This window comes from Pan paniscus, chromosome 6, assembly GCF_029289425.2.
Source record: "Pan paniscus chromosome 6, NHGRI_mPanPan1-v2.0_pri, whole genome shotgun sequence".
Taxonomy (NCBI): domain Eukaryota; kingdom Metazoa; phylum Chordata; class Mammalia; order Primates; family Hominidae; genus Pan; species Pan paniscus.
Genome location: NC_073255.2, coordinates 184847178 through 184866990, shown reverse-complemented (window position 1 = coordinate 184866990; position 19813 = coordinate 184847178). Strand labels below are relative to the sequence as shown.

The 19813-nt window shown below is 42.0% G+C and overlaps 1 protein-coding gene across 1 annotated transcript in view; it reads right to left on the bottom strand.

The window, feature by feature from the left end:
* CNTNAP2 (contactin associated protein 2) overlaps positions 1-19813 on the bottom strand; it is a 2297635-nt gene that overhangs the window by 139238 nt on the left and 2138584 nt on the right. Inside the window, exon 21 of the mRNA XM_003820514.5 lies at positions 16796-16889. Coding sequence (XP_003820562.5) covers positions 16796-16889 — 94 coding nt within the window. The remainder of the gene's footprint in view (positions 1-16795; positions 16890-19813) is intronic.

Genomic DNA, 19813 nt, shown 5'->3' with positions numbered 1-19813 from the left:
TTAGGTTCCTGCAAGCCTCTGGTCATAACATTTTATCAACCAACCAATACATTACCTTGCTTTATGTGTGTATCTTATTTAATATTCAGTTTTGAAATAAACGTTGTTGATTTATTAACGTTGAGCTCGTGGCTGCCAGCACAATCAGTCATGCCTAAAGACAGCTCATCTAACAGATGTATTTTCTCCACAGGACAGATCACAGCATCTTGTGCTTAGGAGCAATAGACAGCATTTCAGCACTCCACTTAGGGGCCATTTTATACAGTAAAATCACCAATAAAAACACAAGAATGCAAAAAAAATGGCACTGAAAAGACTACAAAAATGATACTTGTTTATGGTATAAGAGCTGAAACTAGAAGGCAAGGGCATCACCTTGTTTGACTTCAAATGAGACTGTACACATTGATGACAAGTTTTTTGCTGCACAGCACATGTCTGCAAATAACCACAAAAGCACCAAGAATACTACTTTTGAGGTTCTAAATAAATTTTAGAGAGTAGGTGAATTTGTAAATATGAAATGTATAATAATAATGATCAACTGTATATAAATAAGAAATTCAAAAATTTTCCATGCCTTCTGGAATATTTTGGAATGTCATAAGAAGAATTTTTACTTTCTTTCTTTTTTTTTTTTTGAGACAGAGTTGCTTTTGTTGCCCAGGCTGGAGTGCAATGGCATGATCTTGGTGGCTCACTGCAACTCCGCCTCCTGGGTTTAAGCAATTCTCCTGCCTCAGCCTCCCAAGTAGCTGAGCTTACAGGTGCCTGCCACCATACCTGGCTAATTTTTGTAGTTTTTTAAAGTAGAGATGGGATTTCACCATGTTGGCCAGGCTGGTCTCGAACTCCTGACCTCAGGTGATCCACCTGCCTTGGCCTCCCAAAGTGCTGGGATTACAGGTGTGAGCTACCGAGCCCAGCCTAGAATTTTGACTTTCAAATGTTTGTTTATTTCAAAACAATTGGGTATGCAAAAGTATGTTGTGTGTCAAAGACAGGTGAGCTGAAGATTTGGGACAGAAATAAGTGTTTTTGACAATCTTCTTTAACCAAATACTAAAAATGTGATTAAAACAGAACTTCTGATCTCTCATCACATTTTAACAATAAATGATTTTTTTTTGGTGGGGGTTGCTTTTGTTAATTAAAAATAATTTAATTTTGGAAACCATGGAAAGATGATGATACCAATTGGTTTTCAATCAAAAGTTTTTTTCAGTTTTTCATTGTTTGAGTGTTCTTTTTATGAGTGACCCAGGATTGGAGTCAGCCATTCTTTATTTGTATTAGCTAAAAGTCAAAGATTAGATGTAATGATACTGCCTAAGACATACTGGACACTCACTGTGTGCCAGGCTGTGTGATAAGCCCTTTACATTCATGATAGCATCTTTCATCTTCCTAACAAAGCTTATGATATTGGCACTACTATCATTCTCATTTCACGGTTAAGAAAACTGAAGCTGAGATTTGTAAGAAACCTGTTAAAGCTCCTCAAGCAGGTGAGGCAACTGGAATTGCAGGTGTTCTGACACAGAGCCTGTACTGAGCCTGACCCTCAATGTTCAAAATATCCTCTTCCAGCCTACACTTACGACAAGATTTGCCTTTGCAGATGTTTTATCTAGATATTGAGAGTATGTTTGCAGGTTATGATGTATTAATTATTTATTGTCCTTGTTAAAGACACATTTGGGTGATAAGCAAAGATTATTCTGATATTGACAGTATATTATATTGAAAATATCGTTGAAGTCTGGGTGTGGTGGCTCATGCCTGTAATCCCAGTACTTTGGGAGGCCGAGGTGGGTGGATCATGAGGTCAGGAGATCAAGACCATCCTGGCTCATGTGGTAAAACCCTGTCTCTACTAAAAATACAAAAATTAGCCAGGTGTGGTGTGAGCCTGTAGTCTCAGCTACTCAGGAGGCTGAGGCAGGAGAATTGCTTGAACCCGGGAGGTGGAGGTTGCAGTGAGCCGAGATCATGCCATTGCACTCCAACCTGGTGACAGAGTGAGACTCCGTCTCAAAAAAAAAAAAAAAAAAAAAAGGAAACGTTGTGAAGTACCAGCTATGTGACCTTGGCTTCATTTAACCTTTCTGGGCCTCATTTTCCTCAGCTGTAATGTGACAAAGTTTCAACAAATTATTTCTTAGGGCCTCCTATGATTCTATAAGGCAATAATAATAATAAAGCCCAATAAATGTCTAAGAATGAAAGTCAATGCAATTAAAAAAGAATGAGAAGCCAGCCTTGAACTAGAACTCCCTGAGTGAATTCTTTTAAAATAGATTTCCTTCAGCCTTGAGAAGATTTTGGACATTAAGACTACGCTATATGTTCTTTAGGATATGAAAAACAGGACATAATTTCTTCTCTTCAGTTTAAATATTATTTCTCACCTATCACTTCAATAAGCTTTCTCATCAGTGCTTTCCTGCTGCTTCTGTCCTTATAGTAAAACACAAAGGCAACTGACCAGAAATTTCAATTAACTATTTGCCATTTGTTCATTTATCAATTTTGCTGCATTCTACTCTTAGGAGGTAGAGATAAATCACAAGGCGATAAGCTGCCATCGGGGACTTTCCTTGAGAGAAGTTGCAGGCAGTTTAATCTACCCCATTTTCTCTAGCTCATTTTTAAAGAAATGTATTATATTAATCATTCTCTTCAATAATGACTCTAAAAGAACTACAAAATTCTAAGCTGTAAATAAATAATAATTCCCACATATTTCCTAATCTCTACCGGCTAGTGCAGGAAAGTAAAGAGGGAATGGGTAGAACTGGTGGCTTAATCACTGCAGGTCCCTCTCCTGTCCCTCACGCTCCCCCAGGGTGGAGGGCACTAGCCCCTAGGAGACACTGACTAAATATCCCATGAATAAATGGCTCCACAGAAGAAGGTGGACTTGGTCTTCTTTTACTTTTATTGCTTTTCCTTTTCTTTTTTCTTTTTTTTTTGAGATGGAGTCTCCCTCTGTTGCCCAGGCTGGAGTCCAGTGGTGTGATCTCTGCTCACTGCAACTTCCATCTCCTAGGTTCAAGCGATTCTCCTGCCTCAGCCTCCCAAGTAGCTGAGATTACAGGCTCCCGCCATCTTGCCTGGCTAATTTTTGTATTTTTAGTAGAGACGGGGTTTTGCCGTGTTGACTAGGCTGGTCTGAAACTCCTGACCTGAGGCGATCCACCTGCCTCAGCCTCCCAAAGTACTGGGATTACAAGCATGAGCCACCGTGCCCGGCTTTTTATTGCTTTTTCTAATTGAAATTTTAATTGAGTCCATTGTAGAATCACATGTAGTTGTAAGAAATTGTACAGAGATCCCCTGTGTATTTTGCCCAGTTTCCCCATTGGAGACATTTTGCAAATCAGGAGTACAGTGTCACCATCAGGATATTAACATTGATATGATCCAATGATCTTATTCAGATTTTGTACTCTTGTATGTGTGCAAATGTGATTCTGCACAATTTTATCATCTGTGTAGGTCTGTGCATCCACCACCATAGTCAGGATAACGAATAATTCCCACTGCAGAAGAAACTCTCTTTTTTATTTTTAAATTTTTGAGATGGAGTCTAGCTCTGTCACCTAGATGCAGTACAGTAGCATGATCTTGGCTCACTGCAACTTCTCTGTCTCCCGGGCTCAAGCAATTCTCCTGCCTCAGCCTCCCGAGTAGCTGGGACTACAGGCATGGGCCACCATGCCTGGCTAATTTTTATATTTTTAGTAGAGACAGATTTCACCATGTTGGCGAGGCTGGTCTCGAACTCCTGACCTCAAGTGATCTTCCTGCCTCAGCCTCCCAAAGTGCTGAGATTGCAGGAGTCAGCCACCATGCCCGGCCCCCTTGTTTTCCTTTTCTAACCACACCTCTCTTCCTTCCCCTTCCCTCCTGTCCTAGTCACTAACCCTTGGCACTCACTAATCTGTCCTCAATTGTAAAATTTTGTCATTTCAAAAATGTTGCATAAATGGGATCATTGGGTATGTAACCTTTTGGGACTGGCTTTTTTTCCATTGGCACGATTCTCTAGAGATTCATCCAAGCTGTTTTGTGTATCAGTAATTTGTTCTTCTTTATCATTGAGTTCATATGCAACACCTGAATGACTTTATAATGGAGATATATTCTGACATTTATCAATAGGCTTTTTTCTTTTTTGCCTTTCCCAGTAACGATCAATGTCCTAGTCAAGCCAAGACATCTATCTGCCTGAGGAGGAGATGGGAGATAAAGACAGGAAAAGGCCGCGTTACAGGTGGTGTTCGGTTTCTGATATGCACCTCAGTGCTATGCATCCATGGAATAGCCTTGAATGTGGCTAGAATGGAAGTCTTAATTTTTATTCCACAGTTCCTAAGCTACTTCTCTCCCAGGGTACCTCATTGTAGTAGGCAGCCCCACCACTGGGCCAGCTATTCAGGCCAATACCTTGGGAAACGCTCTTTGACTTCTCTTTCTCTCACCCACCACATCCGGTTGATCACCAAATACTATGGGCTCTGACTTCAGTGTGTTCCTAGTCCAAAGATTTCTCCATCACCATCACTGCTGTTGCGTTGGTGCATGTGCCTCTAACTCTCACATGGACTCCACAACTGTATTTGAAATGGTCTCTTAGTGTCCATCCTGCCCCTATATCAGCCCACCCCTTCTGCAGTTAATACAGCATCCCACAGCTGGAATGACCTTTCTAATATGTAAATTGGATTGTGTTACTTATGTGCTCAAAACCTCCTACTGTTTCTCATCTCATTTAGAATAAAATGCAGACTCTCCATGATGGTCTCCATCTGTGCAATTGGCTGCTGGCTAACCCTCTGACTTCATCTGTCTCCTGCCACTCTTTCCCTTGATGGCTGTATGTTGGTTTTCTTCCTGTCCTTGAACAAGCCAGGCGTGTCCCTACCTCACAGCCTTTGGACTGCCATTCTCTCCTCCTGGAAGGCTTTTCCAGCAGATGTCCACACAGCCAGCTTTCTCACTTTGTTAAGGCCACTGCTTAAATATTGCCTTCTCAAAGACGACTTTCCTGGCCATTGTAACATGCTTTCCTGCTAAGCCTCTTTTACTTTTCTTCATAGCACTTATTGCTAACATTTATATTACACAACTCTTTTCTCATTCTGTCTATGCTCATGAGAGTACATGGTTCATAAAGATAAGAGATTTCTGTTTTATCCATTGTTCTGTGCCTAGCACCTGGTACATGTGAGCACTGAACATACTTTTGAGTGAATAAAATGATTTCCCCAAATTCCTTTGCTCAGGCTTTTTTTTTTTTTTTTTTTTTTTTTTTTTTTTTTTTTTTTTGAGACGTAGTCTCAGTCTGTTGCCCAGGCTGGAGTGCAGTGGCGCGATCTCGGCTTACTGCAAGCTCCACCTCCTAGGTTCACGCCATTCTCCTGCCTCAGCCTCCCGAGTAGCTGGGACTACAGGTGACCACCACCACGCCCGGCTAATTTTTTTTTTGTATTTTTTAGTAGCGACGGGGTTTCGCCATGTTAGCCAGGATGGTCACAATCTCCTGACCTCGTGATCTGCCTGCCTCGGCTTTCCAAAGTGCTGGGATTACAGGCGTGAGCCACCGCGCCGGGCCTACTCAGGCTTTTTAGTACATCGAGGAGGTCACAGAGTTCTCCTGCATCCACCTCCTAAGTATGGAAGATGGCATTGGCGGCCCCTAATTCTTTACCCTTCCCTGTATCTGTGGCCTTTGCCATGTGACTTTGCTGTTTTCTTCACTGAAGGGAAAGCAAGTTTCTCTTCTCCTCGACTATGGATTTGGCCACATGACTTAGTTTAGATAATCAGATGTTAGTGGATGTGACAAGACCAAAGGCCTGGAAAGTGCTTGTGTGAGTGGCTTGTTCTCTCGTGTCTCTGCCAGAGAAAAACATGCCCATGCTAACTCCCTGGTCCCAGGAGGAAGACGAGAGGTGTACAAGAGAAACTTCGGCCCTTAGCTGACCCGCAGATTAGTGATAAAAATAGAATTGTTGTTTTAAGCAATTGAGTTTTGGAGCTATTTGTTAGATGGTGCTTTTTTTTTTTTTTGTAGGAAGTAAAAGCAAAGCTTTTTTTCTTTTTTCTTTTTTCTTTCTTAATGCCCTAGAAGACTATGAGAAAAGGAGGAGATACAGCAGGAGAGACGAGAGCTAAGCTTTGGCCCAGAGAGCAGAAGTGGGTTTCTAAAGGATGACGGATGGAACCAAGGGTTTAGGGCTCTTGCCTTGCTTCCCAGTCTGGGGCTCTGGGAAGAGGTTGCTGTGTAGGGGGTCGGTGGTGGTGGTTGGGGGGGTCCTGTACTAACATGGGGCAGCCCAGCCTCATGTAGAGAGGGAAGAAGAGTAAGCAGACAGGGTCTCTGGTCCTCACGTGCATCATCTCATTCTCGTGCAGCATGAAGCCTTAGATGGAAGCCCTCACTGCTTGATAGCTGACGACAACCTGCCATGGGGAGACGGAAGATGCGAAAGAGACTTAGGGCTTAGGGGTCTCTCAAGTGGGAGATTGAGGGCACAGCAAGTAAGCAAAGGGCATGATGGCAGGTGCTCCCTGGGAACACTGCCTGAGTCAAAGAAAGGGACTCTAAGTTCATCAACCACAGATTTAAGCTCCAAGGCCAGAAGAGCACTCAGGGACACAGGACACTGGGCTGGAGGCCAGCAGATGCCTGGCCATGCAAACTCAAGGACCAGCATGCATCCAGGTCTCTCCCTGCCCACGGTATCATTAGAATGCTAAAGCTAGACATGTTGCTGCCTGTCTCCTTTTATATTCTGTACACCTGGTCCCCACCTTATAGAAAGAAGCAGAGGATGGGAAAGGCTCTTCGAGAAACTGAACATTTTTATTCATGAGGGACAGAGCACAACCAGGAAGGAATTTTGAAATGATTAAGTCAGAATCAGCTTTAAACCAGCCTGGATGTTTAGCTTATTTGCCTTTGCTACCCAGAAGGAATACAACATCATCAGACACAGATAAAGACATTGCATTTTCTCCACATATCTGAGCTGTTTTGTGCATTACAATGTGCAATTCTGTGATAACCATGGCAACCTCCAATTTGGTCTCCCTGCAGCTTCTCACTTCCTGTTATGCATTTTGCACTCTGCAGATGGTATTATCTGGCTAAAGTGTCAATCTGATCACGTTATTCTATGGATTAAAAAACATCCTTCCTTGACTTCCTTTAACCCCTAAGATAACATTAAAACCTTAACATGGCTTATAAATAGATCCGTAATATGGCAGATGCTGTCAGTGCCCGGCATTCACCTCAGTCCTGCTCCAGGAACCACTGACTGCGATTCGCTGTCATCTGCACTTTCCTCTGGCCTCAGCAGTGTGTTGGGTGTAAACACGGGACAAGCTGGAAGTGCTGGGGAGTTAGTACCGCAGGAAGCAGCCCTCATCACTGCAGGATGGGAGGAGGTGGCGAGATGCCCTGGCTTCCTCCTGCCTCGGTTGGGACACTCGGAGGCATGTCTCGCACTGTCTTCCAGAGTGCCCTGGTGGGATTATGTTCCAGGTGCCCACAGTGGTGAGTGGCTTGATAATGCTCCATCCCTTTCCCTGTTTCATGTCTCTACTTTCCTGCTTGTTTTATGGGATTGTCTCCCAGGTAAACTTCTTATACTCAAATCGAATTCTGCAGGGTTTCTCCTGGGAGCACCCAAACAAGATAGGTGATCATACAACTGCACAGTCCTATTTTTAGAGTAAAAGTGGGCACTGCTAATAATGTACTCTTGTCCTGGCAGGAGTAGCTTGGGTCTGTCCCAGGCAAAGCAGGACATGTGGCCCTGCTGGTAAAGCCGCCTTTGATCTGAACCCTGCTTATGCTGCAGCATTTTTATCACTCGCATCTTCACATCCTACTTTCCACCATTCTGAATGCAACTTGTGGTTCCTCAAATTTCCCTCATAGCACATTGTGTTTCCAAAGATGTCACAACCGTAACTCCCATGCCATGTTTCTTTGCAATGTGACCTGGCTACGATGCCACCAAGAGGTAGGGTCTGCTTCCTCTCTCTTGGAACATGGGCTGGAACCCAGATTTTGGTCAATAGCATATGGCAAGAATGGTGGCTCTTAGAGACCTTCAGCTTCTACATTTGCTGTTTGGAAAGCTCCTTCTTGGAGCCCAGCCACCATGCCATGAGGTAGCCCAAGCAGCCATGATTTGGAACCCTTGGGGGAGAACTGAGCCCCTGGCTCGTGGCCCCAAAGAGCTCCTGGGCAGCCAGCACTTGCTGCCAGCCACATGCATGAGGCTATTTCGGGCTATCCAGTCATTCTTACACCCTGCCTGGAGTCATGAAGCAGAACAACCACCCTGCCAATCCACAGAATTGCCAGAAATGATAAACTACTGTTTTGAGCCACACAGTTTTGGGTGGACTGCTGTGCAGAATGGAGAACTGACCTCCCCCGCCCTTATGGCCTCTACTTCAGCCCATTGCTTTATCCAGATCATTCTAACTCTTCATTAGGGTCCCAGCTTCCGTGTTACTTCCTCTAGTATGCCTTCCCTCACTCCTGGACTGACTCAAGTGCCCTCCCTACTTGCTCCCAAAGAATTCTATACTTCTTTCCATTTATCCCACCCTCTTGTCTTTTTACTTCTAATTGACTTTCCATTACCTTCTTTTCCAGAAACTGAAGCTCTAAAAATGTGACCCAGTGCATATTGATACATTGTATGATCACCTATCTTGCTTTGGGTTCTCCCAAGAGAAACCTCTGAGAACTGGATTTGAATATATAAAGTTTCCAAAGGCAGAAACTGTGCCTGTCTTGGACCCTAATGATGTTCCAGGGACTTATACAATGCCTGGCATCTGACATATGATGAGTATACATTTGCTGATTATGCAAAGTAAAAAACTAATATGTATTACACACATACTATGCAGCAGAGACTGTGCTAACTGCTAAACATGTATTACTTTGCTGAATCCTGTGACACAGAGACCATTACTATTCCTATTTTACACATGACAAAACAGATACACACAATGTTAAGTAACCCGACAAAGTCACACAATCGGCAAATGGTAGAGTAAGAGATTGTATTAGGCTGTTCTTGCACTGCTATAAAGAAACATCTGAGACTGGGTAATTTATAAGGAAAGAGGTTTAATTGGCTCACAGTTCTGCAGGCTTTATAGGAGGCACAGCACTGGCATCTGCTTCTGGGGAGGCCTCAGGAAGCTTATGATTATGGCAGAAGGTGAAGGTAGAGCAGGCAGGGTACATGGCAAAAGCAGGATCCAGAGGAAGAGTGTTGGGGGGAGGTGCTACATACTTAAACATCCAGGTTTTGTGTGAACTCAGAGTGAGAGCTCACTTATCACCAAGGAGATGGCCCAAGCCATTCATGAGGCTTCCACCACCATGATCCAAACACCTCCCACCAGGCCCCACCTCCAACACTGGGGATTACCTTTCAACATGAGATTTTGGTGGGGACAAATATCCAAACTATATCAGAGATCAAACCCAAGGGTGCGAGAGCAAAGTCTGCCCTTAAGTCAGTCCTTATGCTTCAGTCAGGACAGGCGAGGCTATGCCACAGTAACAAACAGCCCTATAGTCTCGGTGGCTTAACAAAGCAAGGAGTTTTTTTTATCTCATGCTATATGTTCATCACAAGTCAAGAGTTTTCTGCTCACTGTAGTCACAGAGGGACCCAGGCTTATGGAAAAAATCACTGTCTTAGGCTTGTCAGTCACCATGCCAAAGGGATAAAAGGACTCTAGAGGGTCTTGCATGAGCACTTAAATGTTCTAGCCTGGAAATCACACAAATCTTTTCCATTCATAACTCTGGCCAGAAATATTCTGTGAGCAGCATGGTTATCACAGTATATGATTTCACCAACAAATGAAGATCTAAGTATTTCAGTTCCTTCTGTGTGAAGAGGCTTTGCCAAAGCTCCAGAAAGTTTTAGAATGCCTTAGAATAAGACTTTTTAATCAATAAAAAGTCGTGTAGGATCATGATATTCACAATTTAGATTACAATAGAAATAATATAGGGGCTACTAGCCACTTCTATTGGAATTGCTTTGGATAATGGTAGTTTGGGAAATATGAGGATCTGAGACCAATATGACTTACAAACTCTAGTTAGTTCAAATGGATAGAAGTTCACTTTATTTTTACCACCCCAGACATCGCCACCGACAACAGCAACGATCAGCCAAGCAACAACGACACTGCATTAGTATTCAGTTTCTTTCTAAGCACAGCTTCTCAAGTTTACACAGAGAAGCTACCGTCTTTTTATTTCAGAATAGATCTACTTCATTACGGTTTTATATTACTCTGATTTACAGCAATGGCAGAAATAGTTAATTAGAAAAATGATTAATTAAAGAGGGCTCAGAAATAAAATTAAAATGCATATTGCCACCTTGGAAACAGGTCGTGTATGTAATTACACAATTCACAGTGATGTGGTGATCACTGTACATTGATATTCTTCTAAATTCATATCTATCATCATGCATCATAACAGTGTTTTATATCAAGGAACCCTAAATGTTATCCCCCTAGTTGCCAATGGAACAGGAGACCCTGCTCTACTATAATATTGCATTTTCACCTTTTTAATTAAGAAAATTACTCCCACCACAAATCTTAAAGTTTCAAAGTTTATTTAGGCTATATCTAATCTGGTTTTACTCAATCCAGACAACTCCTTAATATACAGGGCACATTTCCGTTTAGCCTTTGTTGAATATTCTCAATAATAGAGAGTTCATTACCTCAAAGTAGAGGCCACTCGCTTTTGAAAAGCTCTAATTGTTAGGAAGTTCTTTCTTATATGGAGCTGAGATTTTCCTCTTCATATCTTCTGCTTTTGGTCCATGTCAGTCTTGCTGAGTAAGCCTCAACTAAGTCTAATCCACCCTGCATGTGGCAGTTACCAAAGACTGAAAATTGATTCTCTCGTCTCTCAAATCATATTTTTTTCTGATCAGACATTCCCAGGTCTTCTGACATTTCCTTTACGGGTCTTGTGTTTATCTGGTTTTCTCCTCAGATGACTAATACCCTCGCTCTGGACATGATTCTCATACTGGTGTGGCTCAGAATTATGTTCATTTAAGAATCCATCACCATGTAACATTGCTTGTACCAGACTTTCCATCAAACCAATTTCCTAAGTTTTTTCATGATGCTGGGGGTCTCCCATCTTCTATTTAGGTGATTGTGTATTTTTTTTTATCTAAGTGCAGCAATTAAGTTTATTTCTATTACATTTCATCTTATTATTTTTATCCCATCTTTCTAGCCTGTCAAGATGGTTTTGAAATGCTTTTTATAATCCATCATATTAAACCATCCCTCTCAGCTTTGTGACATTTGCAAACTTAATAAACATGCTATTTGTGTCTTTCTCCAAGGCATTAATAGAGATGTTGAAAAGGACGTGAGCAAACAGAACACCCCACTTTTGGCTTCAAGTTATATTTCTCTTCCTTGAAGATTTCTTGAGAGACCATTAAATTTGTTGCTGAAAGATAAAGTCTATGACATCACTCGGCTGGTAAAAGATGGATGGATATGAGGGATGAAAGATGGACATAACTATGTCTAGTGAGATTTCTCCTTTGTGAACCTTTGCTGATTGCTAGTGATTCTGAATTCCTTCTAGAAGCATTCAGAATTATGTAAGAATCCGTTCTAAAAGTTTGCTGTTGGTTGGCAGTGATCACACTACTATTTCTTGAATATATATCCTCCATCCCCTTTATAAAGATCACACTTGTCCTTGATGAGGTAGCCTTTCTTTCATCCTTTTTCTGTGTCCCTTTTTGAGGAGTGCTCATCAAAGAGCTCAGTGTGAAGTCATTTTAGGTATTTAGAGCCATCTTCTTCTCTTTCTTTTATAGAATCAGTTTCTGAGTAGCAGAAACTGATCCTATAAAAGTAAAGCAACAACTTTGGAGCATGAAACTCCAGGGGGTTTCAAAACCTGGCCGGAGTACATATCAGTTGCAAGTTCAATACTGTATGTCTGTACAGATGGATTTTTACACAACTGGGGAATGCAAATGGGTTGTCTCTCACTGAAGTATATGTTGTTTTCAAAGAGACATTTAAGCGTATTCCTGCCCCTGTGAAATGATCAAATATCAAAGGAGTATTGGCTTGAAGGGGTGGCCAATGATTAGCTTCTCAAGCACTTACATGTCTTCTTGGGGTCTTCACTGAGACTCCTTCAATTTTATTAACAGATTTTTAGCTTCAGAGTAGCAAGAACCTCGTCCTTGCTTCCTCACCATTCTGGAAGGTGCAGGTGTCATCAGGAAGCAAAGCATAGGTCTTGGGTCACAAATCACGCTTTTCAAATCTCAGCGTCACCACTGACTCGCTGAGTAGCTTGAAGCCTGTGGTTTTCAACTGGGGTGGTAATTTTTCCCTCCTGGGGAACATTTAGCAATGTTAGAAGACATTTTTGGTTGTCACAACTTGGGGTGCTACTTATATCTAGTGGGTAAAGGCCAGGGAGGATGCTAAACATTCTGCAATGAACAAGACAGCCCCATAATAAAGGATTTTCTGATCCAAAATGTCAATAGTTCTGCTGTTGGGAAACCCCACTTTAAGAAGAAAACTTAATAGTTTTGAGCCTTAGCTCCTTCTTCTATACAACGAGGGTAACAATGGTCTGTGGTGTTGTGAGAAACGCAGACAGTATTGTACTTACAGCATATGGCATAATAACCGGCATGTAGCTAGCATCAAAAATGGTAATTATTTATGTATTAGGCATTGTGTTGTGTATGTCTTAAGACGTTATTAGCTTACTATTAAAAGAGTAGTTCATTTACTCCACAAGTATTTTTTGAGCCCTTTCTGTATACTAGGCACTGATGAGCCTGCTGCAAATAGATTAGTTTCAAAAAAAGTCTCTGCCTTCTGCCCTCAGGGAGTTAACAACCTGCAAGTAGGCATTTGTGTTCCCCATTTTGCAAAGGAGAGAACCTAGGCTCTGAGAGGTTCAACTAAGAAAGCAACATGGTCAAGATTTCAATGCTAACAGAGGTAGAACTGGATTCCAGTCTAACAAGCTCTGCCTGATTCCAAAGTCCACATTCTTTCTACTTCATGATCATCAGATGCCTACTTTCAGGCTGTGAGATATGTGAGGATTGCAGCTCTCACCTCTGTGCGAATCTTACTGATTCTGTTAGGATGATCATCCATACCGTTTCACCCTGCAGTATACGTCTACAATTATATCTTTCTGTTTCCTTCCCTTTTTACTCTTTATTAATTCAACAAATATTTATTGAGCACTTGCTCCTTGTTAGTATACGGTGGAACTATGAGATGCTTTCTTGGTCTGCAGGGAGGTCACGGGCTTGTAGGGATGAGAGATAATCTCCACTAGAAGTCAGTGCACCAAGGACCCATTGCTGGAGCCCTAACTACTCTCACATGCATAACACCATTTCCATCTTGGAATTGTGGACCTCCTTACAGGTATTTATGTGTACTTTCTGTAACTCACTGCCACATGCACAGTTACCTAGTTTGTGTATGCAGCAACATTTTTCTTGGGTGTACAAAAAATACAGGGTGTAACCTTCAGGTATCTGAGGCTCATGGTACACTTTTAGCTTTGCAGAGATTGATGTCAAGGTACATTCTTAGTTGTAGAAAATGTGGCCTTTATGATGTTATTTGTTCACGACCTTGAAGGTCCATGCCATACAGTATATTGGAATTGTGCTGAAATGTGAACTAGTTACATGACCTGAAAAACAGAGGAACCAGAGAATATTACTCATAGTGACGGAACCTAGAAATCATCCAACATTCCCATCAAAATTTGACTTTGAAGGTTCCATAAAGTAATAAAAAGTCTATTATTTTTGGGTATGTTTATAGTTGATGTTACTTTATGAATATCATAGTGTAGTATCTTTAGGAACATCACCATATCATAGTGTAGCGTTTGTTTTGATGGAATCATATGGTTCTGAAGGAGCACTTAACATTTTAAAGTATTCTCAACTGAACCGTGGGAGTACCTCTGGTAGAAAGCGGGTACTCACCAAAGTCTCAGATCCATGACTCATGAATGCCAAGGCCCTACTCCACTACTAAACAGCCACTTTTTGTTGCTAACTGATGGCATCGCTCAACTTTCAAATACATCCCTCTTCTGGAGCTTCACCATGAATGACAAGATTGTTTGACCTACTTAAGAGTCTGGACTGTCTTCAGAGAGACCTCGCTTCCAAACTCTGCTTTGCCAGTATTAGTTGAGTAACTTTTGTCAAATTGACCTTCTTCTGCTTCAGTTTTCTCATCTGCAAAATGAGGTTCATAATCAGGGATCTCATTTCATTGGATTGTTGTGACGTTTGTTTCTTATATTTACACGTGTAACATGTGATGTCACAAAGTCTCTTCTTGTTCACAGAACATAAAAGTGGTGATAAGATCTGTAAAAATACATCAACTATAGAAAGTGTTGGAGAAAATTCAGATAAGGACATCAGGGTGAGGTAATCCAAAGCTAGATTTGAGACTGTGCCTGAGTGCTGTTTTCAGGATGCAAAGGATTAAGCAGAAGCTATTTAATTATCTTTCATATCATACAATATCTAAGGCCCAGTGATCAATACATGTTAGCCCTCTTTTGTTTTCCAGTTCCACCCTTTGATTTATCACTTGCCACTCCCCACTGTCTTGTTCACCAAGTGTGTGGTCTTGGGCTTCATGCACACACCTGCTTTCCCCCTCTCTTCTGGATGCCTCCCTCTCCAGCCGGACTGGTGTGTTCCTGGTTCTAAACCCAGGAATCCTTTTTGTTCTTGACCACTTCCTGGCACAAGACATAGGCTTTATCCCTCACCTGGACAGCCTCAGCATTTATCACGTGCCCAATCTTTCCTCTCTGTCTTTCTCTTTGCATTCTAGATTAACTGCCACAGGGATTACAGCACAGTAAAGAGCTCCCTTGGTGTCTTATTGCCTGAGTTCAAATTTTGGTTCTGCCACTGATTAGCCAGGTGGCCTGGTTATTTAATCTCTTCATGGTTCAGTTTTCTCATCTAAAAAGTGGAGATCACAATCTTAACTACCTCATACAATTGTGATGAAGATTGAATGGGCTAATATCTATCAAGTGCTTAAACTGGAGCCTGGCCTACAGTAAATCTTACATAAGTGCACATTATTATTATTATTATTATTATTATTATTATTAAGACAGAGTCTCCCTCTGTCGCCCAGGCTGGGGTGCAGTGGCGTGATCTCGGCTCACTGCAAGCTCCGCCTCCCGGGTTCACGCCATTCTCCTGCCTCAGCCTCCCAAGTAGCTGGCACTACAGACGTCCGCCACCACACCCAGCTAATTTTTTAAAATTTTTTTGTAGAGACGGGGTTTCACTGTGTTAGCCAGGATGGTCTTGATCTCCTGACCTCGTGATCTGCCTGCCTCAGCCTCCCAAAGTGCTGGGATTACAGACATGAGCCGCCACGCCCAGTCTATTATTTTTATTATAGGTTCAGTCTCCTGCTCACTCCTCATTTTGTGACCCCTGCCGCATGTTTTTAAGTGAGCATTTTTACCATTAATGCTATTCTGATCACTTCTACACACTGGCCGCCGAGTGACCTCCCTCCCACCTGTACATCACCACCATCTTACTGTTTTCATTGCGGTTCACAGTACACAGCCTCATATGAACAAAATTCACTGGCTTCACATTAAATATTTTAAAATACTTCACCAATCAAATCGATATTTTAAAAATTTAGGATGTAACCTTCACGTATCTGTGGCTCATGGTACATTTTTTAGCTTTGCACAGTGCTAATCGCCTCTGGTGAAGAGAGGGACAAGGAGACTCTGGAATTCACAGTCGCACGTGGGGAAGGGCATTCTGTCACACTGTCAAATTCCTTATTGGCCTTCTCATCTGCATATAATATCAAGGCGCTTTCTTACGAGTGAGAGGAAGATAGAATCATGTTGATATGCTTTGACAAAGGAAACGTTAAATTACATATTGCTAGTAGGTAGAGGTCTGTAATAGACCAAATTCTACATAGAGAAGCCTGGAGCAGATTTGCATTCGCTTGGGTTGTAGTTTATGCCACGCACCAAACAACGTTGGTTCCATTACCATCGCCGACTTAGAAGCCCCCATTACCAATCACAATGTGTTTTTTGTTTGTTTGGTTTTTTTTTTTTTTTTTTTTTGAGACAGAGTCTCGCTCTGCCACCCAGGCTGGAGTGTGGTGGCACGATCTTGGCTCACTGCAACCTCCGCCTCCGGGGTTCAAGCAATTCTCCTGCCTCAGCCTCCCGAGTAGCTGGGATTACAGGCACCTGCCACCATGCATGGCTAATTTTTGTATTTTTAGTAGAGACAGGGTTTTGCCATGTTGGCCAGGCTGGTCTCGAACTCCTGACCACAAGTGATCCACCAGCCTTAGCCTCCCAAAGTGCTGGGATTACAGGCGTGACCCACCATGCCCAGCCTAATCACAATGTATTTCAAAGGCGAATTAGCTTTAGAATGAGTTACATGAGCAATTTCCCCCAAAGATAATTTGTTGACGCTTTGCTCGTGCAACACCGAGAACAACCACGTAACTTTCCTGTACAGAGAAGATATTTGTGACTGGCCCCAGTAAGAGAAATTTACCTGATAGTTTTAAAATCCAAATTCACATTACCCAAATGTATTTGTAGCACGCATTTATACCTAACGAACCACATTCTTACCTATAACTTTTCCCAGAAAGAGCGACTTGGGAGAATTGAAGAGGGTGTCGGATGAACTTGGCAGATGGTAACTCACAGAAGGATAATGATCGAGCTGCAGGAGGAAAACAAGAGACACTTTTAGAAGCACGTCTCTACCCTGTGTGGAACCAAATCTTCCCTGTGGGGATGACGTCACTCTTTGAACCCTGGTTTTCTGATATCTTATTTCATCAGCACTGACTCTAAAACACCAGCCCGAGAAAATGGAAACCCATGTCTTCCTTTGCTGGGGTTTTTTGAAAAAATCTGAGCATGGTAAGTGAAGATCCTTTATGAACGGCTCTCCAGGTGATGTACATTTTCTGTGGATGATTTACCTACAGGATTAAGATCCATGTTCTTTTTAATGGAGTAAAATCTGCTTGATCCAATCTCCAGTGTCAGCCTCTGATAGGGAATATGCCACATCTACAGCAATGAAGTTTTGCTGAAACATTTTATTTTGTGATATGATCACACACACACACACATACACACTCAAATGCTGAGGGTCAAGTAGGGTAAACAGTTGTAGTTTTCTCAGTTATCCCAATGAGAATGATTTCTCCTGCCACAGGCAGGGGTGGTTGGGCGAGTTGGCAGCAGAGGGAGAGAAATGAAGCTGTTGGGAACGGTGCACAGACAGTAACCACGGAAGCGACGCACGTTTCTGATCCTGTTGCCCGTGGACAAAGTGCCAATGGTGATGTCAGAATCACTGGCCTTGCCCTTTGTGTCCCTATGTGGCTTTTCCTGCCTTATCTTCTCAGCTGTCTTTTTACCACCCATAGAGTCTACATGTGTTTCTCCAACTGTGAGCTCTTAGAGCTTTCTGGGCCTTTTTGGTGCCCCCACCCCGGTGGAAAACATTCTTTTGTAAGCATTCATTTTTCTGAAGTGAGTTTAATACGTGCTAAGGTCAGCAAGACGAGAGGTGTGGGTTATAAGAAAACACAGCATTGCTCTCCGACATGGGCATTCCCATGGGGGCCACATCAATTGTGTAGAGGAAGGAGACAGAACAAGCAGCAACTTGTTGAAGGCAGCAGCACAGACTCAGAAGCAGATACGATCCCGAGTCCTTGCTCAAACTGGGCCTGATTAGGCAAAAAACTGTTCTTCAGATGAGCAAAGATGCTGGAAGCTAGCTGTGCTCTTGGGAGGAAGGAGAGAGTGGCAGTGAAGAAAGAGGGCAGGCAAGTGATCAAATGGCATCACCACATCATACTGCGATGAATAGTCATTCGTTATTAATGACTGTCCGCAGCAGAATCTTGAAACTGCTTCCTAGAAACTTAGAGATCATTGCACAGTCACGGTTAAGAGTCAAAGGGTCCTCACATCTCAAGAACATTTTAGATTTTTGACCCACAGAACTGGTACAGTAGGTTTTTGTGCATGAGTAGTATTGCCACAAAAATCCAAAAGCACCCCACCCCCAAAAACTATTAAAGTAAACATTTGCATGCTTGGCTATCATTTTGAAAAGTTTTCTATAACGTCAAATGCATCATTAACAAAACAAACCAGGTGTGGTGGCTCATGCCTGTAATCCCAGCATTTTGGGAGGCTGAAGCTTGTGGATCTCTCGAGTCCAGGAGTACAAGACCAGCCTGGGCAATATAGTGAGACCATTATCTCTACAAAAATTTTAAAAAGTAGCCGGGTGTGGTGGTGTGCACCGGTAGTCACAGCTACTCGAGAGGCTGAGGTGGGAGGATAGCTTGAGGCCAGGAGGTCAAGCCTGCAGTGAGCTGTGGTCATGCCACTGTGCTCCAGCCTAGGTGACAGAGTGAGACCCTGTCTGGAAGCAAACAAACAAACAAAAACACTTATTCCGTTCAGATAATCTTAAATATTTAAAATCTCATATATATGTTTCTTTGGAGCAAAAGCTCTTCAGTTTCTGCTCTTAAATATTAGCTAGCTGCTTTGCTGCCATCTAATGGCACCCATGGGTAACTGCCACCGCACTTCTGTTCACTTACTCTCTTTTGTTAAATGGTTAAATGCAAAATGCCATTGTTAACCAATAGCCTACCTGGCAATGCCTTAGGAGGTGATAATCTCCACCTCATACTTCTTACAATTTAAAAACTAAATTTGTGATCAGGGCAGTGGCTTACGCCTGTAATCCCAGCACTTTGGGAGGCCGAGGTGGGTGGATCACGAGATCAAGAGATCGAGACCATCCTGGCCAACATGATGAAACTCTGTCTCTACTAAAAATACAAAAAGTAGCTGGGTGTGGTGGCACTCCCCTATAGTCCCAGCTACTCAGGAGATTGTAGCATGAGAATGGCTTGAACCTGGGAGGTGGAGGTTCCAGTGAGCCGAGATCGCGCCACTGCACTCCAGCCTGGTGACAGCAAGATTCCATCTCAGAACAAAAAAACAAAACAAAACAAAAAACTAAATTTGTAACAAAGTTCTATTTTCTTAAAGAATTTTAAAAATGGATACAAATAATATATGTTCATTATAGAAAAACACAGATTTGCCGGAAAAAAAGTTGCCTGCTAATAATAAATGTTAATTTCTAATGTATTTTCTTTCAACTTTTTAAATAAAAAAGGGATGGAACCCAAGTAACACATTGTTTTGTATATTTTTTAACTTGATGATATATTATGAATGTCGTTCTGTGTCGATAAAAATACAACAAAATTCTATTTTCTTAGCTTTAAAAATGGATACAAGTAATATACGTTCGTTATAGAAAAAATAATATAGATTTGCAGAAAAAAACTGCCAGCTGATAGTCAATGTTAACTTTTAATGTATATTCTTTCAACTTTTTAAGTAAAAAGGGATGGAACCCAACTAACACATATTATGTTTTGTATATTTTTTAACTTGACGATATATTATGAATGTCTTCTGTCTCAATAAATATACAACAAAAATCATTTGTCATGGATGACTAGTATTTCGTTCTATGGATACATAGTACACAGTTTTAAAGATTAAATTTCCATGGTTAGGTTTTTACATTTC